Below are 21253 nucleotides of genomic sequence, written 5' to 3'. Positions count from 1 at the left end.
AACTGAGCCCTCCAGATGTAGTGGACAGACACAATTGGTCATGTGTTTATGCTTTCTAGGACTTCATGCCTGTAACTTTTAATACATGATGCCTTTTGCACAGAGACTATAGAGATTGGAAAAGGAGATGAATTAACAACAATGTTTGTACAGTATCTGTGCACAACATTTTTAACAGTGAAATTCACTTTGCGCAATTGAATATGAATTATATATCTGTAACAATAGCTTTACACTTTCTTCTGCAACTGTGATATGACTCAGGTATCTGAGACTGAACGAGAAGATTTGACGGAATCAGAAAAAACTCAGCACTGGGTCGAAAGGCTTTGTCAAACACGTTTAGAACAAATCTCCTCTGTGGAGAATGATTCTCCTGAGGTAAAATCATGCTCTGATCCCCACCCACAGAGATATCTAAAATGCCTGTCTTGGTTTTCTTTTTTTAATCTATGAACTATTTTACAGATGCAGTTAGCAGTATCGTCTCTAATAGTCTCACTCGTTTAGTTTACATGGTGGGGAGAGTTTCAAATTCATCCAGAGAAATAGATACCCTTTCTCTAAGGAAGGAGATTTTAAGAAGGTAAAGGCACTCAAGAGAAGCAGAATTAGAACAAAAGCCTAGCTTCCCAGAAGTAACTTCTACTGATACTTAGTCCTTTAAAACAGGCATAGGCAAACTCGGCCCTCCAAATGTTTTGGGACTACAATTCCCATCATCCCCGATCATGGGAGTTGTAGGCCAAAAACATCTGGAGGGCTGAGTTTGCCTATGCCTGCTTTAAAATCTAATACTTGCTATATGACACGTTATTACATACACTAAAAAAAACCACTAAAAACCTTAGTTTTGACTGCAAACCAATCCTATGCACCTATATTAGAATAACCTGTGCCAAATGTCATAATGGAGAACCTAGAGATCAGTGCTTTTTTCTGGGGGGACGCAGGGGTATACATACCCCTAAACATTTAGTGAATCTAAGTTTGGCCTCATTGAGGGCCAGCATTTAAATATGAGTAGGAAAATGGGAGTACCCCTAAACATGTTTGTTTTTTAAAAGAAAAAAAGCACTGCTGGAGATACTTTCCCACAATTTTATCACAAATAAATGAACAGTATTATTTTCTGCAATGTCTTTTTCCCTTCTAATTTACAAACATGTATGCAATCATGTGGGTGTGGAGTCTTAAATTATACTGCTTGCAATAGAAATCCCTGTTGGGAAGCTAGGTGTTTTCTTTTTAATTTGCTTCTACGGATTGGTCTTACCTTCTTGAAATGTCTCTTTCAGCTGTAGGATTTGCCGTCACAAATACTGGTTTCCTTTGACCTGAATTGCTACATATTGGTATGTGGGCCAATCAGACAATTGGCATTGCGTGGAAATGAAATGTTCTTATAGCAGCAGGCAGCATTGTGCCCCGTTGCTTGCTCTTAGTGAGGATGTATTCAGGTGGTTTTAAGCAAGTGCTACGTTAAAACAGGTTTTTTGTTATTATATTAGACAACAGGTGTACGTCCTGCTGTTTCTCCTTCTGCTACATCTGTGCGGAGGTTTGCTGGTGGTTTGCAGCTCCACACCACTGACCTTGATGATATCAGCTTAGATGATGTTGGGAAGCCTCCAAAACGCCCAGCACCTCCGCCTCCATTGCCCCATGCAACTCCTGTATTCCCAGGGACTTACCCGCCTCCTCCACCAAGTGTTCCAGCTCCTAGGGGACCGCCTCCAATGCCCTCTACTGCAGTATCATGGATTGCATCGCCTTCTTCTCCTTCTTGGGTGCATGCTGCACCTCCTCCCCTGTCACCCCCATCTTCTCCCCCACCTGCTCCCGCTCCGATTCTCCATCCTGTGCACTTGGAAGAAAGGGTGGGCAGCCACAGCTATCAGCCTAATGGGCCAGCAGACTCAATGAATGACTGGGAAATGAAAAGCTACAAGGGAAGGAGCTTTAGCCCAATTAGTTCTCAGACCAGTGAGCAGACCTATTTATCCAGTCCAAAGGTATGACATAGTATGGAATATGTTTTGCAACTGTGGCAAACCCAACCACCTCCTGCTTCTGTACTTTGAGGTTATCCACAGAAAATACTGTATACATATTCCACTGTGAGTTTTGCTCTGCATGATATTGTACTGCAGCATCCCCACTCCCCCACAAAAGAATAGAAAAGATAAGCCCATTTTAGAACATGGTCTTATCATGCCTGTCCTCTTCCACCCCCGGCTCCCCAGTGTGGTCTTTTGCACATTTCTGGAAATCCTATTGTGCTGCATGGAGACATTTGTACAGCTTATATTAGTCAACTGTGCGTGTTTTTCTGCTACATATGTCTGTTTACATGTAGGTAGCCAGGTTGGTCTGCCGTAGTAAAAAAAACAAAAATTCCTTCCAGTAGCACCTTAGAGACCAACTAAGTTTTTCATTGGTATGACCTTTCATCTGAAGAAGTGTGCATGCACACGAAAGCTCCTACCAATGACAAACTTAGTTGGTCTCTAAGGTGCTACTGGAAGGATTTTTTTTATATTTGTCTGTGTAAGAAAAAGGGAGGCTGCTTGAGCAAATGTGCATAACAGCTGAAAATAAAACAATGTGCTTCTGAGTAGCACATTAATGATCAAGTACTTAATTTGCTGTTGAGCTACTGATAGCTCACTATGCAATTTACTATCTGTTAACATCAACGGGGATCTCTAATGGTGCACATTCTTTGCAGATTCCTACTAAAGACCATCCTTGGTCCTCCCAAACTGCATGTTCCTTCTGTCTGCTTGTGATTATTTGTTGTTTCAAAAGGCTTTCTTTGGTTTCTGGTTTTTGTACGTAAAGTTTTTTAATATCAGTTCTCCATCTGGGTGGAAATGCTAGTGTTCATGTTTTCAATAGTTGAGCTTGTTTCTGTTTCATAAGTTGATTTCAGTGTTTATAAATAAGTTAAGAGTGCTTTAAATTGTATTGTAGGGATTAGTCTGTGTTCACAATTATTTGCATGCTTGTTTCAATGAAGGAAGGAAAGTATTAGTCATTGACCACTATACTGGTAATATATGGCACAATCCTATACACATATACAGTATGTACTTAAATCGCATTGAGTTGAATATTTTAAATGAGAAAGTTATCTAACAATTCTAACTCTAATTTTTTATCCTGTTTTAAAGTAAGACAGCTCTTTGAAGGTTGTCACGCTTGCTTCAAAAAAAGTACTGTACATATTTTGTCACCTACATGTTATTCTTATTTCTGTCGTAAACCGATTTGTTTTTCAAATGATTATTGGTTGTGTGGTATGTCAAAACCATAAGTCATCATACCCCATATGAAACCTGTTGTCATTTAGGTTGCACGGAATACAAGTCACCTCAGCAAAATGTCATCTGCATCAGGTAGCCCATTGGTAGGTCATATATATATATATAGTAAATAAATGAAATGTGACAGCCTTCCAACATAATACCATAAGACTTTCAGATCTCAGAAGAAACTAGTTCTTTTATTTATGAAATGCCTAGTTTTATGGTCCTAGCTATCAGTGCAAAAGCAAGCATTTTAAATGAAATATCCAAATGGCCCTGAGTATTGCTTGGTGCTTAAAGTGTTGTTCAAACTGTAAAGTTTCCCACCCCACCCCACCCCACCCCACCCCTATTGGTTGGTATTGTGGGTGGTGTGGGTTACCTTCGTATGAGTTTCATGGGACTTGATAGAAGTTGATGAAGTGTCTGAATTACATTTAGAATGTATAAAGCACACAGGTGTTTTCTGTAATATTCTTAAATTGCACCTCTTTAGCAATTTTCTCCAAGCCCTCCTGCCCTGCGTCGCCCAGCTGTGCCTATAGTCTCCAAACCTGTCATGCTGCATCCTGACCACAATATCATGGTCAGACCAGCAATCAAATCAGAAGCCCTGGTAAGATTAATCCTATATAATTTGCATGCTGCAAGTGTGTTGGGTATAGCATGTCAAGTGATCTGCTCATGATTGGTGTCCACCTCTCCGTCTGAGTTCTAACTCAGAATGCAATCTGAACATGTCAGATATATTGTAACGTGTGACAGATCTTAAGCTCTTAACATGGATGGCATTCCTAATGTCGCCTACAAGACCCTGGCCCCTGGAGGTCACTCAGCTACTGCCCTGAATCTAGCCTTCCATTAATACTCTTCACAATACCTACCTGCTGCCAATCCCATGTGAGTTAAGAGACCTATAGGACTCTTCTCCTGTACATTTAACTGAGTATGTCCACACAGGATATGTGGGCAAAACAAAATAAAAAAAATCCTTCCAGTAGCACCTTAGAGAACAACTAAGTTTGTCATATGTGGGATGAGATATGTGGGATGAGAGATACTGACCTTTATAATCCAGCCAGGCCAGAACACAGTTAAAACAGTGAACACATTTATCTAGAAAAAGCAATACCCAGAAGTAGTAGTATTTTTTAAAGGATACTAAAATAAGTTCTGGACGTGGGTGGTGCTGTGAGTTAAACCATAGAGCCTAGGGCTTGCCGATCAGAAGGTCGGCGGTTCGAATCCCCGTGACGGGGTGAGCTCCTGTTGCTTGGTCCCAGCTCCTGCCCAGCTAGCAGTTCGAAAGCACATCAAAGTGCAGGTAGATAAATAGGTACCGCTCCAGTGGGAAGGTAAATGGTGTTTCCGTGCGCTGCTCTGGTTCGTCATGCTGGCCACATGACCTGGAAGCTGTACGCCAGCTCCCTCGGCCAATAGAGTGAGATGAGCGCTGCAACCCCAGAGTCGGTCACGACTGGACCTAATGGTCAGGGGCCTCTATACCTTTACCTTTAAAATAAGTTCTAGTATCTTAACCTAACACAGCTGAGTCCTCTCCTTAAGTTATCCTAACTATTTAACTATTCCTTCATTGCCTCTCATTTCCCCATCTTATTCCCTCTCCTTCTGTGAGAGGGAATCCAGATAGTCCAGATAGGCAGTGTCTATTTGAAGTGCAACTGATCCATGATACAACACATAGTTTGTACATGTCCAAAAGTAACCTTGCTCTTGCTAATGTATTTGTAGGAAATAACTATACTATCAGGTGGCTTCTGTTTCCTTAGGCTTAACAGGCCAGTGATATTTGGTAATGAAACATGGATTCCACTTTTCAATACTTTATGGCAAAGACATGTTACATTTTGTTAGTGGAAGGACACTTCTGTAACATAGCACACATTCCCATGGTTTGAATGCTAAGATAATAGCCATTACCAATTGTTTAATGATTTGGGAATCTTTGCTTTCCGTCCTGAGATCTGTTGATTATGTCTTTGGCTAGTTCAGGTACAATATAATCCTGGTAAGGGGAGAATTGTGATTTGAAATGCATTTGATTTAATACATTGTTGGGCATGCATTAGAATCAGCTGTCCTTGTTGATTATTATGATGGCAACAACTTTGGACAGCAGGATTGTTACTTAGTTAATGGTGACTGAAATTATAATTGGTTAGTCAGATTGCTTAGGTTCACAAAAGCCCTATACAGGTGTTCTACTCATGTTTAACACCAACACATGAAAGGGAAAGAACGCTAAGCCAAGTAGCTTTACCTCCTGGCGTCCTCACACAGAGTATAAATATGTAAAGAGTGGAGGAGTCTTTGGGTGTACAGGGGATCCAGATGTTGTGGAAGCCTGATTGCACAAAGGTTTCCCCTTCTCATATATTTCCATTATGTCTGTATTCCATATGTCTGTACCTAGGGGAGAGGGCTACTCAGCATGACTCAGTCTTGCTTCATGGTCATATGCCTATGCTGGTGCTAACAATAAGTACAATGTGAATGTCCAAGGAGAGATAAAGTCAATTTACTGGCAAGTCTCTAAGAAAGCAGTTTCCAATCTCATTGCAGCTGCTTTTGCAAGGTAGCTTCATGCAAAAACACTAGCATCTATTGAATATTTTCAGCAGTATTTGGTACCACCCAGACCTTTAAAAAGTCAAAAGGATTCTTTCCATTGATTCTAATTAACTTTAGCTGCATAAATCAATTATATAAAAGTGGAGACCATTTGTGTGTGTGTGTGTGTGTACAGATAACTAATTGCACACTTGGAAATTTGTTTCTATCTTTTTTTCAGCCTCAAGAGATGTTTAAAAGGATGGTGGTTTACAATTCATCATTTAAAAATAACAAAAAACAAGTAAAATAACATTTTCTTTGTTGGTGTGGCATTTTGGTGTTTCAGTTGTGCTTTGATACTAGCATTCTCCCTCTCTTTATTTACCCCCTCTCTGTTGTCATTTGGAATAAGGACACAGTATTTATTATCAAGCTTTATACTCTCTTGATGAATCCATGCAACTCCTGCTAGCATATTGAGAAACTAGGGGTCATATTCACATACCAGTAATGTTTATCATGTAGTTTGTTCCCAAGTGAAAGCTGCTTCTATCACAAATCACCACTCTGGGAAGGAGTGGTGATTGCCCCTTCTGTAGTTCTGATTAGGGCCCCTGCATCTGCAATTTGCGCTGGGAGCAGATTGCAGGTGAAGAGAGGCCCAGTCCAGGTTGGGACTAGAGCTGCGGGATAAAGCTTAACAGCCCCCAAACCCTACACCAAAGTACCAGACTGGACTGGGGATCCCTACAGTGGTAATTAGTGAAGGGGCAAAGTACATGATAAACACCTTATGTAGTTTGGTTCTAATTACAAGCACTAAAAATAATGTTATTTTAAGACATCAATGGGAGCTTTCTTTGCAGGCATAGCCCTTTGCCCTGATTTGGCAAAGGGTTAAAGCCCCCCTTCCCCAACTCCACAGTCCTGACCTTGCTTTTCCCCATCCCACCCATGCGGATTATTTGTTTTGGTTTATTTAAAAAAACTCTCAAGGCCAAGTGATGTGGTTTTAAAGTACAGTGGTACCTCTACTTACAAATTAAATGCGTTCCGAATGCACATTCGTAAGTCAAAAAAAATTTGTAAGTCGAATCCCATAGGAATGCATTGGGAGAAAATTCGTAAGTTGAAGCAACCCTATCTAAAAATTTGTAAGTAGAAGAAATCCTATCTAAACCGCATCCAAGATGACGGACGGAGCTCCATTCGTAAGTAGAAACATTTGTAAGTAGAGTTATTCATAAGTCGAGGTACCACTGTACAGGAATAAAGTCGTTGCCTTCCAACTTGGAATCACTCTAATGTTTTTTCCTTTCACCATGAAGCAGAAGTACAATACTAGATCTGCAATTTAAATTTTAATGTAGCAATGCCCAGCGGTTGTGCACCTGTTACACAATGAAAACAGTTTGGTGAGACTTTCCCCAGAAACACTAAATGCATTTCACAGTGTTTATTCTGGAGTGGTAATGATTTGTTTATTGGATCCAGCCTGTGTTTGTTTAAAGGTATTGTATTTACTCTTTCTTAAAACATACTTTCCCAGGAAAGTATTCTTCAGGGACAACATCTGTTTGTTATGAAACTGACATTGAGGTTAAGGAAGATGAAGTGATTTGCTTTAAATCACACCATGAATCAGTGGTTCCACTCAAATTACAACTCCCTGTTCTAAGACATTTGTTCAAAATATTCCTTTCTAATATAGAAAGACTGCCCAGATCGCTTTCATTTTCGTCTTCTTTACAGAATTCATTATTATAGACCCTATTATGTCAGAGTTGTACTATTTGCAAGTAAAGTGCTTTGTGAACAAAGCTATTCCTCAAACAACAAATCTAGAACCTCTGAAACCTGAAACCAGAAATCTAAAAACTGGCCCAAACGAGTTAATAAAGGGAGTGGGGTCAACAATGAGAAAGTTTGACACGCATAAAACTACACTGAAATTAATAAAACAGGACTATCCCAACGTGTTTTCCGTTCTGCTTATCATCCCACTAGGATGAGTGTTAAACTCTGGTATATGTGCTTGATTTTAATACATGTAAGCATGTCTGTTGTGGATCAGTGTTAGATGTGTGTGAAACGGGCACATGGATTCTAGTCAGGGTTAGACCAGAAGACCACCAAAGCCATACAGTCTCACCACCACCCCTGTTGTTTAAGAGGAGCAGTCTAGATGTGCAGTAAAAATGAGCTGGATTTGCTTTATACAGGCAGTTTAAAAGTTATGCATGCACTGAAGAGATGAATGTGGATGCATGTTCAATTAAATAAAAACTTTTTAGAAATGTTTTATTTTTTATTTTGTTTTTCTGCTTTGTAGCAGCCAAATTGCCAGTTCCATCTTAGCTTTACTCCTTCCTTATATTGCTGAACCTCTACCGAGAGCCTGCTACTCTCCCTTAATTCTGCTAGTGGAGTTCAGCAAAATACATCATCTGCATGTAGCCTTAACACTATCCATAGACAAAAGTAACTTGTCAATAGCTAAGTCTAAGGAAACTTCACTAGAACATTTTTATTTGACTATTACATCCTAAGCAGCTGGAATCTCTCTGTATGTCTTCTGACTGTCAGGAGGAACATTAACAAACTGTCTAATATGTCATCAACTCATTTCTTTTCTGGCTTTGCTCATCTAGGAGCACCCCCTCCCCATTTATTGTTTGCTATGCATGTATTTGATTACCAGTTTTATTTGCAGGGCTTCCAGAAGTACGTGGAAAACTTTGATCCCTACACAATGGTAAGGAGACATTTACAAGTACAGGTATAGGCCATTTGTTATCTCTTGTGCTTTGTGCTGCCTTTTGACACAGGTGGCATTTTTAGCTTTCCGAACTAAGGCAGAAACTAACGCAGAGACCTGCAAAGGGCATATTCTGCCTAGATTATATCGAGAAGTGCCTACATTCTGTTTTAAGATGCATGCTTCACTGTTCACATTATGTAATTTGTCTTTCGCATTTGAAAAAGGAGTGATGACTAATTCATGTTTCTTGATTTTCTGATAGTTTTCACCTGATCAGATTATGGGGAAAGATGTGCGACTTCTGCGCATAAAGAAGGTAATGTTTGTGATGGAAGAAGGATAACTGGTTAAGCTTTAGGGGGCAGTTTCTCTGTTGGGGTATGCAATGTAGCACTAGTGCTCATTTTCAAATGAAACTTGCTGGTGATGAAGATCAGCAGTCATTCTCTTACATTGAATGACCCAAAATCTCTTCTCCCAACACCAGATGTTATTGAAGGATTTGGCCCATGCCCCAAAACCGCTTCCATCAGTGTTATTGATTTGTTTATTTATTTAAGTAGATACTGGCTTTACTTCTGAAAACTCTTAAAGGCTGAACAATTTGTTCCTTTTCACAAAGGTGCTTTTCTTTCACTTTTTCTAAATTACATTTTTCTTAACAGGAAGGATCGTTAGATCTTGCAGTAGAAGGAGGCATCAATTCACCAATTGGAAAAATAGTGGTGTCTGCTATTTATGAAGGTGGTGCTGCAGACAAGCATGGTGGGTAGCTTTGATCAAGGACAATAGAAAAGATGAAATCATGTCACTCATTTGATTAAACAGTTACTGTATGTTGACATTTTTTGCCATCTTTCACACCTTACAAAGCTCTTTTTAGCAATGGAATTCTTCAGGCAGATATCTATTGTTTACTTGTTAAAGGGTAAATAAATGCTTTAATAGTTGTGCTTTGTATTCAGTAGCATTCCTCTGCTGAAGGTACTGAGGCTTTCTCTTTTTACAGTGGGGAGGGAAGCTATTTTTACAAATTTCCCTCTCCTTCTGCAACCTTCTCCCCATGCCACCACCTATGCTGTTCCAGAGGGTTTGCCAACTCCCTGAAGATGATTTGTAGGGCTTTAGCAGGGAGGGAGGAATTGGCAAAAAATATATCCCTTCTCATCAGGGGTGTAGCATGGGGACTACAACCGGGGCGATTGCCCTGGGTGCATTGTGGGTGGGGGGCACACTGCTCACGCCACCCTCCCCAAGTCAGCCCTGTGTGGATTTGGCCGAAGGCGCATTGGTGATCTCTGCTGGGAAGGTGCAGGGCGAAGCATCTTTGTCCCACATATCCCTTACACAAGGTAAGACAGCTGGCAATGGGTAGGTGGAGGATGGTGGGCCATGTTGGCTTGGCTGGATGGGGGGGGGCATTGTTCGTGTGACATGCACACGCAATGCTCGCCCCGCCCCCGCCCCCGCCCCCCAGTGGTGCAACTCAGTGCCGCTGCTTTGGATTCAGCACACAGAGCAAATTAAGCCTCTGAGGCTCTTTTAAAGTTTTCAGCTTAAAAGCTCCCTAGCCTATTGTTCTCCTACCCCTAATATGACATGGGATCCTTACTACTCCTGGAGGAGTATCACCAACTACTTGCTTACATGGCAACATGGCCAACTCTTTAGTCTTGCAGATGGGATGCTTACAGGCCAAGCTAGGGCCATTAACTTAGCAAACTGGTTTAAACAGTTGAGCAGTTCCTTCTAGTGTACACTAGAATCTTATAGATTCACAGACTTGGTTGAGATCCACAGACATTGGCCCCCTCCCTCCCCCATTTCTGTAACATTATTTTGATACGGTGTGGCATAGTTTCCCCTACCCAAGATTGCTGCCTTCATTAAATAGTTTGATCTTCCACATTGCTCAGTAGTAAATGCTTCTGTAATTAAGCCAGAAATGTTCTTGTTTCTTTGCTTTGTATTTTCTTTATCAGGAGGCATTGTTAAAGGGGATGAAATCATGGCTGTGAATGGCAAGATATTGTTGGATGTTAAACTGGATGAAGCTCAGGCGACTCTTGCAAAAGCCTGGAACATGGGTGGGGTAAGCTAGTCTGCATTTCCTAATCTACATTTCACATATCAGATATTTATGTTTCCTGCTCGCCTTATGAAAAGCAGTAGATAATTTTCAAAAGTATTGGTAAACATAAAGTTAAAAATAACATATATGCCCTATCTTGAAATAGAAGTGAAGAAGCTATAGGAATCCCACACTGGGAAATGTATTGTAAACTTTTGTATTGTAAACAATTGTATTATACAATACATAGTAATACACAACTTCATTACTGAACATGGATGCTATTATTAGCACATTGAAAGTTAGGGAAGGAGTTGTGTCTTGGCGGGTCTTCAACCATCCTGACACCCACACCCCAAATGCCCCATTACCACACATGCATGTTGCCAGCAGAGCACCGCCAATGGGTGGCTGTTGGGTACTTTTGAATACTTACTGTGTTTTAATTTGTTGGAAGGCACCTAATCAGATGGAAGGCAGTAGTATTGATTATCTTTTGCCATGGAGCTTTCCACAGGTGTACAGGGTGCCCTGGTGACATAAGTGCTGCTCACCAATTAGGCCCACCTCTCTGCTGGCAGAAGCAGCACTTATTCTGCATCCAGTGGCCTTTTGACCAGCTGTTCCTATACCATCCAGTGTGCAAAAACAAGCAGTAATAAAATATTGGACAAGAGTAATATCATTTCATTTTAAAATGTTGTCTGAAGAGTTGCATGCCAAATCATCAGATTTTTACATAACATACATAGGCCAGATAGACATTGGTTTAAAGTACAGCTTGATCATGTGTATATATCACATACATATGCATATATAATATATGTGTGTGAATACACACACACACACACACACACACAATACAGGTATATACACTAATATTATATATATATACATATACACACACACACACACACACACACACACACACACACATATATATATATATATATTCCTAATATTTTCTTAGAGGAAAATCCTACTGTTGGAACTGCACAAACATTTGGTACAGACCTAGTACAATAAACATAGAATAATAACCATACACTAACACTGACATTTGGTCAATCCTGACATTAGATAGGTTTCTGAGAGCAATTTTTAAAAAAGGATAGGCACATAAAGTTTATGTTCATCCGGCAAGATTTTCCATTGATATTGGGTGGGTTAGGAGCCTGAATATTAGATCTGGCTAGTGGCTCTATTCTACTTGATTCCTTCATGATAATAGGCATGAAGCTTAGGTGTGTTGCCTGCCCTATCAAAAAAATGCACATAATGAAAGAGTATTAACTGCATTTGACTTTATCCTGATTAGCCACTGGTGATTTAGATTTAATATTTATAAAACTTTTCTTTTGCAGGATTGGATTGATTTGGTCATTGCTGTGTCTCCTCCCAAGGAATATGATGATGAAATGTAAGGTTTCACTTCTATAGTCATATTAGTTCACAGAAATAAACTAGAGCTCTCTCTTATTTGACTTAAAGCTAGAGTCCTTAGATGTAGGCTCAAACGTTAGTGACCACATTTTAAGAAGAATGTCAATGAAATGAAGGGATGTCAACAAAAACAGATTAAATGCTAAGCAATTTAGAACCTAGGGGAATGTTTTAAAAATAGGCCTAGGGTAAAGAATTGTCAGGAGGACGTGGAAGCTGTTGCTGCCTTCATTGCTGCTTACCTTTTCTTTCCTGGCCTGACCAAATGAAGGAACAATCATGCTGGAAGTGATGCAACAGGACAGCAGCAACACTGAAAGACCCACCTCCCGCTCCCAGTATCTGCATAAAAGGCAGGATGCAGCAGCAGTGAGGAAAGTGGGAGGGGAGGGGGAGAGGAAGGGGCTGGATTCTAGACACATCAAGAAGTGTTTCAGTTAAATGCGTTGCAAACTTTGTATGAGAAATTGGGTTAGCAAAAATGGAGCTCCACAGCGCCATCTGGTGTCACATTGTTAGAATGCATAAACAACACGTATAAAGTGTATTTTCTTTGCCAATGTAGCCAAATGTTGGGTGGATATTGATTGATTTTCAGCAGGGGTGGTGGAAGAGATGTGCAAGGGTGGGGGGTGGGGTCATTATTCCACCAGAAAATAAGTTATTTTATAGTTTGAGTAATGAAAAGGAGACCTAAGCCTAAGTAGTGAATCCCATTAGGCAGTTTCTGACAGGAAAACACAAGCTGGGGCTCTGAGGATCCTTGGGACCTTATAGAACACAATTGTGACCAAATATTTAGCAGGACCTAGCAGTGAGTTGCTGTACGCAGAGAGCTTGATTGCTTATCAGGGCTACTAAGGGAATGGCAAGAAGTTAAGGCTTTAAATGGCCTAAAATCCATGAAATCATCCTAATTTTTTTGTCATTCAGCAAATAATCTACCATGTATTATTAAACATTTTTAATGAAACCTGGATATTTTATAATACTTCTTAACTGCTCTAATGGCAGCCTGAAATTATCAGCCTAATTCCAGTGCATATGGAAATTTGTTTCTGCCTCCAATGCATATCTCTAGCTTAATGAGAAACCATCTGCACAAATGAGGGAATCAATAAAACACCAGAAGTAGAGGAATAGCAGTAGCAGCAGCAGCAGAGACTATTCAAACAGCCAGAAGTTAAGCAATAAAAAGCCTTTCTAAATAATAATAAAAAAGTGTTAACCACTTGCCCAAACTTAGAAGGAAAGGAATTTGTTGGATTTCAGTAGAAAGAGCATTCCTCAACTGTGGTACCACCACTGACCAAGCTCTGTCCATGTATTCACTAATCAAAAAATAAAGCCTACAAAACAAGCTGTAAAGCTTGGGTAGTTTCAAAATAGCTGATGTTAGTAGTTATTCGTAGAGACGTAGAGGAGTGCAAACAAGCAGAGGCGTAACTTCCATACTTATTGTGTGTTTTCATATCCTATATATTTAGCCCTATTCCTTCATCATCTGTCATCTCCAACATAAACAGAAAGGTTTTTGAAGGCAGTGCTGCAGTGTACAGACAAGGGTTTCTTCTGCAGCTGTAACCACTGCAGTGTTCCCTCATGGTGAATAGTAAAACTGGGTGCACATATTATGTTTTTGTGCAAATGTGTACATTGCAATGCATGTGCCTGCCTATACTTTGCATGCCGCTGAAAAACCTTGCAGAATGTTCTTTGAAATTGGTATTTCTTATTTTCTTCAATTAGTGCTAAAACTGTGGGCCCTGTAGCAAGAATATTCATGTATCATGTAGTATTATTTGGTATTATATAATGCCCTTTTCCCTAACTGCTTCCAATGTAATGTGTTTGACAAAAAAAATTGGTAGAGACTTAAAAAAAATCAATTTTCTTCTGTTCTTTTTCACTCTGTGTTAGCTAAGTAACTAAAAGCCCCCTCAAATGCAGTCAGAACTTTACAGGATTGGATCCAACCACCTCTGTCAGACAAAAACATCAACTTCCACTGCTTGTATAATTAGGACAATCTTAAAGAATAACACTTATTTTTTCAGAATTTACAGTGATATGTGCAGTACACAGCTGCTTGTTCTTCAAATCCTATTAACATCAAATTGAATATTTAAACTTATAATCAGGCTTTCCAAAGGAACACATGTTTTTGTTCATTATTGGTGTTTACACTTTGCTTTTTTTATTACAGAGTGACTTAGAATCTTCTGATGTCATTAAAATTCAATGGAGCTTGCATCCGAGTGAATGTGCACATAGGATTGCACTGTGAACTCATGGTTTCTATAAGGCATATAGGAAAGCTGTGGCCCTCCAGATGTTGTTGAACTACAACTCCCATAATCTCTCACTATTGGCCATGGTGCCTGGGGCTGATGAGAGTCCAGCAATATCTAGAGGGCCCTAGTTTTCACAAACCTGGTCTAGGTAAAGATTCTTGATTCCAATCCTAAAGTTGCTTATAAATGAAGGAGATTTTTACCCTTTTCAAGTCATGGAGAGAAATTGCAACTGAGTCACGCTTCCTCTTTTTGAGCTTCAGGGGCAATGTTCTGTGGGGAACTCATACCACAACACTCCACTAACAACTCTACCACAACCTGATGTATGAGCTGCAGATGCAGAAACAGTACATGCATCTCTTCACAGGGAAGCACAAAAAGAAAAAGTGTGACTCGTTCCACATTCCTGTTTTAGGATTCTTAATTTGTCATGTTGATGTGCATGAGTCTTTTGTGATCATGCTCTGAAGGGTTAAGCACTGTAAATGCTAATTTTATCGTTTGATTCAGTTTTGCTTACTCAAGTTGTATCCCACCTTGACAGAGATGGGCATTAACCATTTTTTCCTCCCCTATTACAGGACATTTTTTTAAGATGGGAGAAAAAAACATAAGCATTCTGAAGAAATCTACTAATGTATAGGTATCAAGTTGCTTTTGTCAAATCAGACTTCTATCAGTCAAGAAGTGTGAATAAGATGAACATGAAATTCTGCAAATCATTCACGGCCTTGTGTTTGAACTCTCAGAGCAGCATGTCATTTTATTTCCTCTCATACGCCATGGTTTGTGGTTGCTTATAACTGCCAACAGCTGAATAATTCATTGAAGATGATAAAAAGAGCCAGGGGCCAATTCTGAAACTGTCCTAAGTACACTACAGTGAAATTGTTTAGAAGAGTTCGATCCTTTCTCAAAGGAAGATGTAGCACAATCCTATACATGACTAATTTCTAACACTAATACTTAAAGCACAGAAGATAGGGGGCAGAATTCAGCAAGGATACTGATGATATAAATAACTCAATGCTTAATGTGTTTCTGAATTGCTATTTTGAATCTTTACAGATACAGCATTTACATTTTCTTAATTACTCTATATTCAAAAATGATTTTTGCTTTTATGTTTCACATCTGCTGTTGTTCCAGTGTGCCAAGATATCCAAATATAGAGCATAATTTCTAAACTACCTTTTAATGCAATAGTGTATTTTGAAAATAAAATGGTAATTCCCAGACATTGAGCTACTGTGTTTTTTAACAGGATTCTGATAACTTGGTGGTGGTAAATCTGCCAAATTCTTGGTTTGTGTCAAAATAAAAAATAAAAAAACTTTGAGGAGGTACTGTACAAGCATTTACTCCCACTCCAGGTGTGTTGGGAGACAGGAATCCGTAACTTGGTAGTATAGCATATGCCCTGAATGTAGAAGCACCAGCTTCAGTTCCAAGCATAGGATCCAACTCCTAGGGGCCTTGGGAGCTTCGGCCCCCACGATAAAATATTTGAGGGGCTCCTGCAAAGTTGATGGGCATTTCCATTTGAATGGGGTGCATGCAATGCATCATGTGATTATGTGGTGCGGTGCTTACCTGGGTCCCCACAATATTTTATTCAGGTTGGCATCCCTGGTTCTAAGCATCCCTACTAGGAAGGATCTCAGATAACATTACTTACTTACTTACTAACTTGCTTACTTATCTATCATGTATATGCCAAGATGGTTTCTAAGTGGTTTCCAGGTATAAAATCAATAGATAATTAAAATTCACAATAAGTTCTATCGGGGCATGGCTAGGAAAGTTGTCTGCCAGAGCCTCTATGTGTGGACAGGCCAGTGTTAGAGATGATCTAGTCTAGAAGCACCAATTGTCTGACATACTAAAATACATGTTGTACTTTTACTTCTAGGTTGTGGGGTCCTTTTAGCATCAAAAGCAAGTTCCCTATTGAAGCAAATACAAAATGAGAGGACTATTTTTGTCTGGAGAAAACATCCCTCACATACTTGCCATTTGTCCTTTGTTAAGAGTATCCGGTGTTAAGGGGAGCCGAAAGTGAAAGAGCTTTTCCAGATCAATCTTAGTCCCATCGTTGGTAAATATTTAATGTGTCAAACCATTCATGTGCTGCAAAATTCAATTATTCCCAAAGTGCAGCATTACAGTATGAGAAGTAACGGTGAGTAAGGAAGATACAGGCTGCAATGTATAAATTATACTGGGAAATAATATCTTACGAAAGAATTTATCTGGCTTTGGGGGGGTTATGCAGCAGTCTTTCATTAGCCTGTGAGCAGAAGAGGTTTTCCAGTAGCAAAAGGGGACTTCTGACTCCCAAGTGCTGCATTTATCCCCAAAATACAATGAGAAGCCATAAGGCATCTTCCTAAAATGTTCACAGTCATCTTCTCCACAAATTATGCAAACATGTCCTAAAAAGAAAGATGTTAACTTTTGCTTGGCTTCAATCTTATTTTCCCCACTTCTACTCTTGTCTCTTTTCCTCTACTGTTTCCCATTCTGGGGATCACTGACCTCTTCATCCTCCCCTAACTTTAATAGGTTCTTGTTTACTTATGGCTTAACAGGAAATTTAAATGGGAAAGAAGAGCTTTTTCCCATGTAAACATACTGTACAACGAACAATCTGGCAATTATATTGACATGACATTTAATGAGACAAGAAGAAAACAAAAGTTTTTTTAAAGAAAAAAGACATCCTGCCACTATTTTGAAGGTCCTTTTTTTAAACTTTCTATTTGATTCCCTCACTTTTTAAAAGCAAAAATAGTATGTTCTGCTACCACAAGTTGAAAATTTTAAAAACAAAACAAAAACCATCTCAATACAAAGATTTTCATATTTAAAATAAATAGGATTCTTCAACTATCAATTAGTATAGAGACATTTCCCCAGGAATAAAGCACATGATCAACTAAGGCCAAACAGAGAATGAATTGTTTAACTGGAATGTGAGATTAGCAGACTCTCATTGCTTAAGAAAACTTCATGTCAGTGCAATGACTTTTAAGATAATTATGCCACCAATTTTACACAGATGTATGTGCTGGCTAACATGACTTTTGAAGGAGCAGAAAGGACAAAGAGGATCTCTAGGACCCATCTTTCCAAAAGGTCCAACTATTTGCTATTTTCCCTTCCCTTATAGGGTGATAAGGGAACAAATTATACCTTTCAGATTATCCTCTGAAGACCTCTGCAGCAGGCAAAAGTCACTTCAGGCTAACCACCAGCTCTTCAGAGACCAAAGCAAAGAGACACCAGCTTTCAAGTCCCATGTTTTTTGTTTAGGGGCCAAGTGAGAGGGAAACTTCCATATGTTTATAAAGTTAGTCACTACCAGTGCACAATCTTATGGAACTGGACCACAGTCAGAACTGCATTTGAGGAAATAAGTGGTATTCTGTCTCATATTTGTTTGGATCTGAAAGCAACAGGGATTAATATTGGCAGCCATACATATTTAGGAGACTGTACAAGACTTACATGTGTTCTGTACTTTTTCCTTCCATAACCTAGCTCAGAAGCAGAGATACAAATGTTCTAAGCAACAACAAAATGCTTAGTTCTACTAGGAATGCTTCTGGCTCACATGTCAGAGAGTAATCATTCCATGTGTTGCTTTCCATCTGGACACAGTGTGATTGAGTTTGTTCACACCTCCTAATAATGACAGCGTAGATGAGAAGCAGAACAGAGACAGTATGAAAGCAAAACTTGTTCAGCAATAGATATGGCCTCTTTTCATATATATGCTTCTAAACATGGTCCTGCAGTAAATTTCCACTAACCCTTGTGTAATCACATTGTTATCAGAAATCCAACTCTTTAATAAGTGCAATGCCTTGTTAATTTTATAAACAAAACAGCTCCATTCTATCCTTGGAGTTAAACCCAAGCTCTGGAACTGATTAAGAACATTACGCAGATGGGCTTTTTTGTTCCAGGCCACAGCTAAACAAGCAACCTTGGGTGTCACCATCTGAATTCTGATCAAGGCAGTTACTCTGCTGATGGAAGTTAGAAAGAAGACTACTTTTCGGACGGTTTTGGTACAAATAAGAAGACTCTATTAGCCATCTAAAACACATTTGAAAAATCTGAATAATGAACAAATGAGAAGTGTTTCATGTGTGCTCCCATTTCTTATTTATACCACTTAAATGTCATTTTTTAAAAAGCACTCAATGCATCTTACAATAGAATTCAATTTCAATTACATTAAAACATAGAAAATTACATTTAAATAGGAGTGAACTGAGTGAGGATGAAATTTATGAACATTTTCATCAGCCACAAAAGGCACTCACTCCTATTACAGTGATTTTTCAGGAACTGTTGTATGAAAGGGGGTAGTAAGAAGCAATACTCTGGTCATTTTGACATCAAGTGAAGACCTGTTATTTTGGATTATCATTTATTTGTCATAGGCAATAATCTTTTATCACTACTATAGTGTTGGGAAGAAATACAAAAGCTACTCCAAAATCAAGTGTAGCCTATACTAGGCATATTCTTGTTAGCACTGAACAAATGGCTACTTTCTGTGGATAAATATTTAAGTGATATATATTTTTACATGTGGCACTCATGTACATTCATCCTAGTCCTAGAGGTGTGGGCTGCCAATCACATAGCTGTTCATTAAAACTGCTTGGAAAGCACCATCTTGTTTGAAATCTGCACATATTTAATCTCTTGTTGCTATACTATGTTAACACACATCCAAGTTCTCTGCATCATGGACCTACTTGATACCACAGTTTTATGAAAATGTACAGTACAGTATACTTACAACAGTTCTGTGCTTCATTATGTTATTCTATGTTTGCACAACATCAGTTAAACTGGCAATGTTGTGCCTGACAAGGGAGAACACAGCCACCCAATTCTGTTGCTGAGAATAAAAATGTATACTACCACCAGCTAGAACTTACTGGGTTCAAAAGGTTGGAGCACAATTGCCCTTACTTAAAGGAAGAAAATTCTATGCATTACTTGTTCCCATTATTTCTGACTTGGATCCTGGACTATCCATCCATTCACTGAAGGGGCCTTGATCCAGGAGAAGGCTCTGTTGTTGGAAAAGGAGGGGAAAATTTTGTGAATGCTGGAAGATTCTTTCAATCTTCTGTAGACATTTTCGTGTGGCATAGGAGACTGCAGGGGGTAGAAGGGATTACTAGAAATCACCTCCCCCTCCCCACTAGCAAGAGTATCCCCTGAGCAAATCCTACTCATGGGAATTTAGGATAGAGATGTCAGTCTTTAGCTCATCAGTGATCCCTGTTCTTCTCTAAAGAAATAATAATAATAATAATAATAATAATAATAATAATAATAATAATAATAATAACATACTTGTACCCTGGCCATCTGATTGGGTTGCCCCAGCCGCTCTAGACAGCTAAATTATGACTAAGTCAGAGCTTGGCAGACACCAAGCTTGTGGAATCTACTCTGTTTTTTACCAGAATCCTGAGACCCATAATATGGAATCCAGTGCAAAAGACATATATGTACAGTGTTGTGTTAATAAAATCATTTGGTCAATACAAGCATTTCTGCTTGCCAGATGGAATGACCTCCCTTCTCCCTGTGTGCTATTATCTGTGGGGCATGGGGCATGCAGAAGCAGTGGGGGCAAGAAGCCCCATCACTCTACCAAGATTGTTGTGCTGATTTTCACTAGTGCAACTCTTTAGTTGAAATTAGACACAGAATTAAATAATTGTGACTCCAGGAACCTGTTTTTACAACAACCAGAACTGAATGGAGCTCACAATCCTTCCACATTTAAAAATAAAAATAAAAATCTTCTCCTTGTTATCCCGCACCCTCCAAAAACCCTTTCTTCATTTCAACACTATAATATGGGGGTAGAGAGAGCTACTTTGTTGCAACCATTGCTAAACAATTGGGAGTCAGGAATCTTTGCCAATTTGTTTCAAACCACCACTCAGAGATATATGAGTTCTTCCTGTTCTGCCTTCTATCCACAACTGAATTAGGTTACTGGCTGTACTAGGTATGGTATGAGTGATGTGAAGGGAATGAAATGGCTTATAAGGAGCTGACCTTTGTGCTGAATTTTTACAAGATATGTGACCAGATGAATCTGCAGCACCCACAGCATTTGATCTGAACCCTCTAAAGTTGTTGATAGCTTTATTTGACTTTAATAGAACAGAATCGGATCCTCATATTTCCTGCTCTTTGAAAGGTTCTTAAAAGTACAAAACCAATAAAGTCTGTTGAGTTTCTTATGTCTTCGTATTATTGAAAGTATAAGTTATTCGGCAGCTAGGTAGCTCCTACAAACTCCAGTCTTGATAGTTGTCGCAGTAGCTTGTTAACATTGTAGGAACAGAGTTGCAGAAAGAAGAGAAGACTATTCTCATAAATACTCCAGGACTATAAATAGTATGACATACATACCAAGAAAAAGTAAATCCTGCTCAGAATTTCCCAGAATTTTGTGCCATGGCAGGAGCTACTCCACTGAGCACATGCAGTGGATTTGGCAGCAGGGCAGAGTGAAACAGGACACCCTGCCCCTGGCTGGTGCAGAACTGAGTAACTAGGTGGACCCAGCTCATCCACCCCAAATTTCAGTGATGCAAGCCAGATAAGATTCTTCCAAACAATGGATTGTTGTGATCTTATTATGGCCTGATCAGGCATTTAGCAATAACAGCAACAGAGCAGAGGGCAGGCTAGCAGAACAAGGGACAAGGGAGCCCTTTTCGTTTCCAGGGCCGGCCTATCCATC

The 21253-nt window shown here is 39.4% G+C and overlaps 1 protein-coding gene across 3 annotated transcripts in view; it reads left to right on the top strand.

Annotated features, from left to right (window-relative positions):
* USH1C (USH1 protein network component harmonin) overlaps positions 1-19776 on the top strand; it is a 56091-nt gene extending 36315 nt beyond the window's left edge. For 2 of the 3 annotated variants that reach the window (XM_035120330.2, XM_035120323.2), the window contains exons 16-21: positions 8599-8640; positions 8909-8962; positions 9312-9411; positions 10629-10738; positions 12082-12137; positions 15039-19776. In XM_035120330.2, coding sequence (XP_034976221.2) covers positions 8599-8640; positions 8909-8962; positions 9312-9411; positions 10629-10738; positions 12082-12137; positions 15039-15051 — 375 coding nt within the window. In that variant the 3' untranslated portion in view covers positions 15052-19776. Of the gene's footprint in view, positions 1-264; positions 408-1525; positions 2016-3355; positions 3413-3807; positions 3928-6123; positions 6187-8598; positions 8641-8908; positions 8963-9311; positions 9412-10628; positions 10739-12081; positions 13508-15038 lie in introns of those variants that run through there. The other variant, XM_060276016.1, reaches the window with a different exon arrangement.
* The last annotated feature ends 1477 nt before the right edge of the window (positions 19777-21253 follow it).

Source organism: Zootoca vivipara, chromosome 1 (genome assembly GCF_963506605.1).
Source record: "Zootoca vivipara chromosome 1, rZooViv1.1, whole genome shotgun sequence".
Lineage (NCBI taxonomy): Eukaryota > Metazoa > Chordata > Lepidosauria > Squamata > Lacertidae > Zootoca > Zootoca vivipara.
Note: the sequence above shows the minus strand (reverse complement) of the source record. Positions and strands in the feature narration are given on the sequence as shown.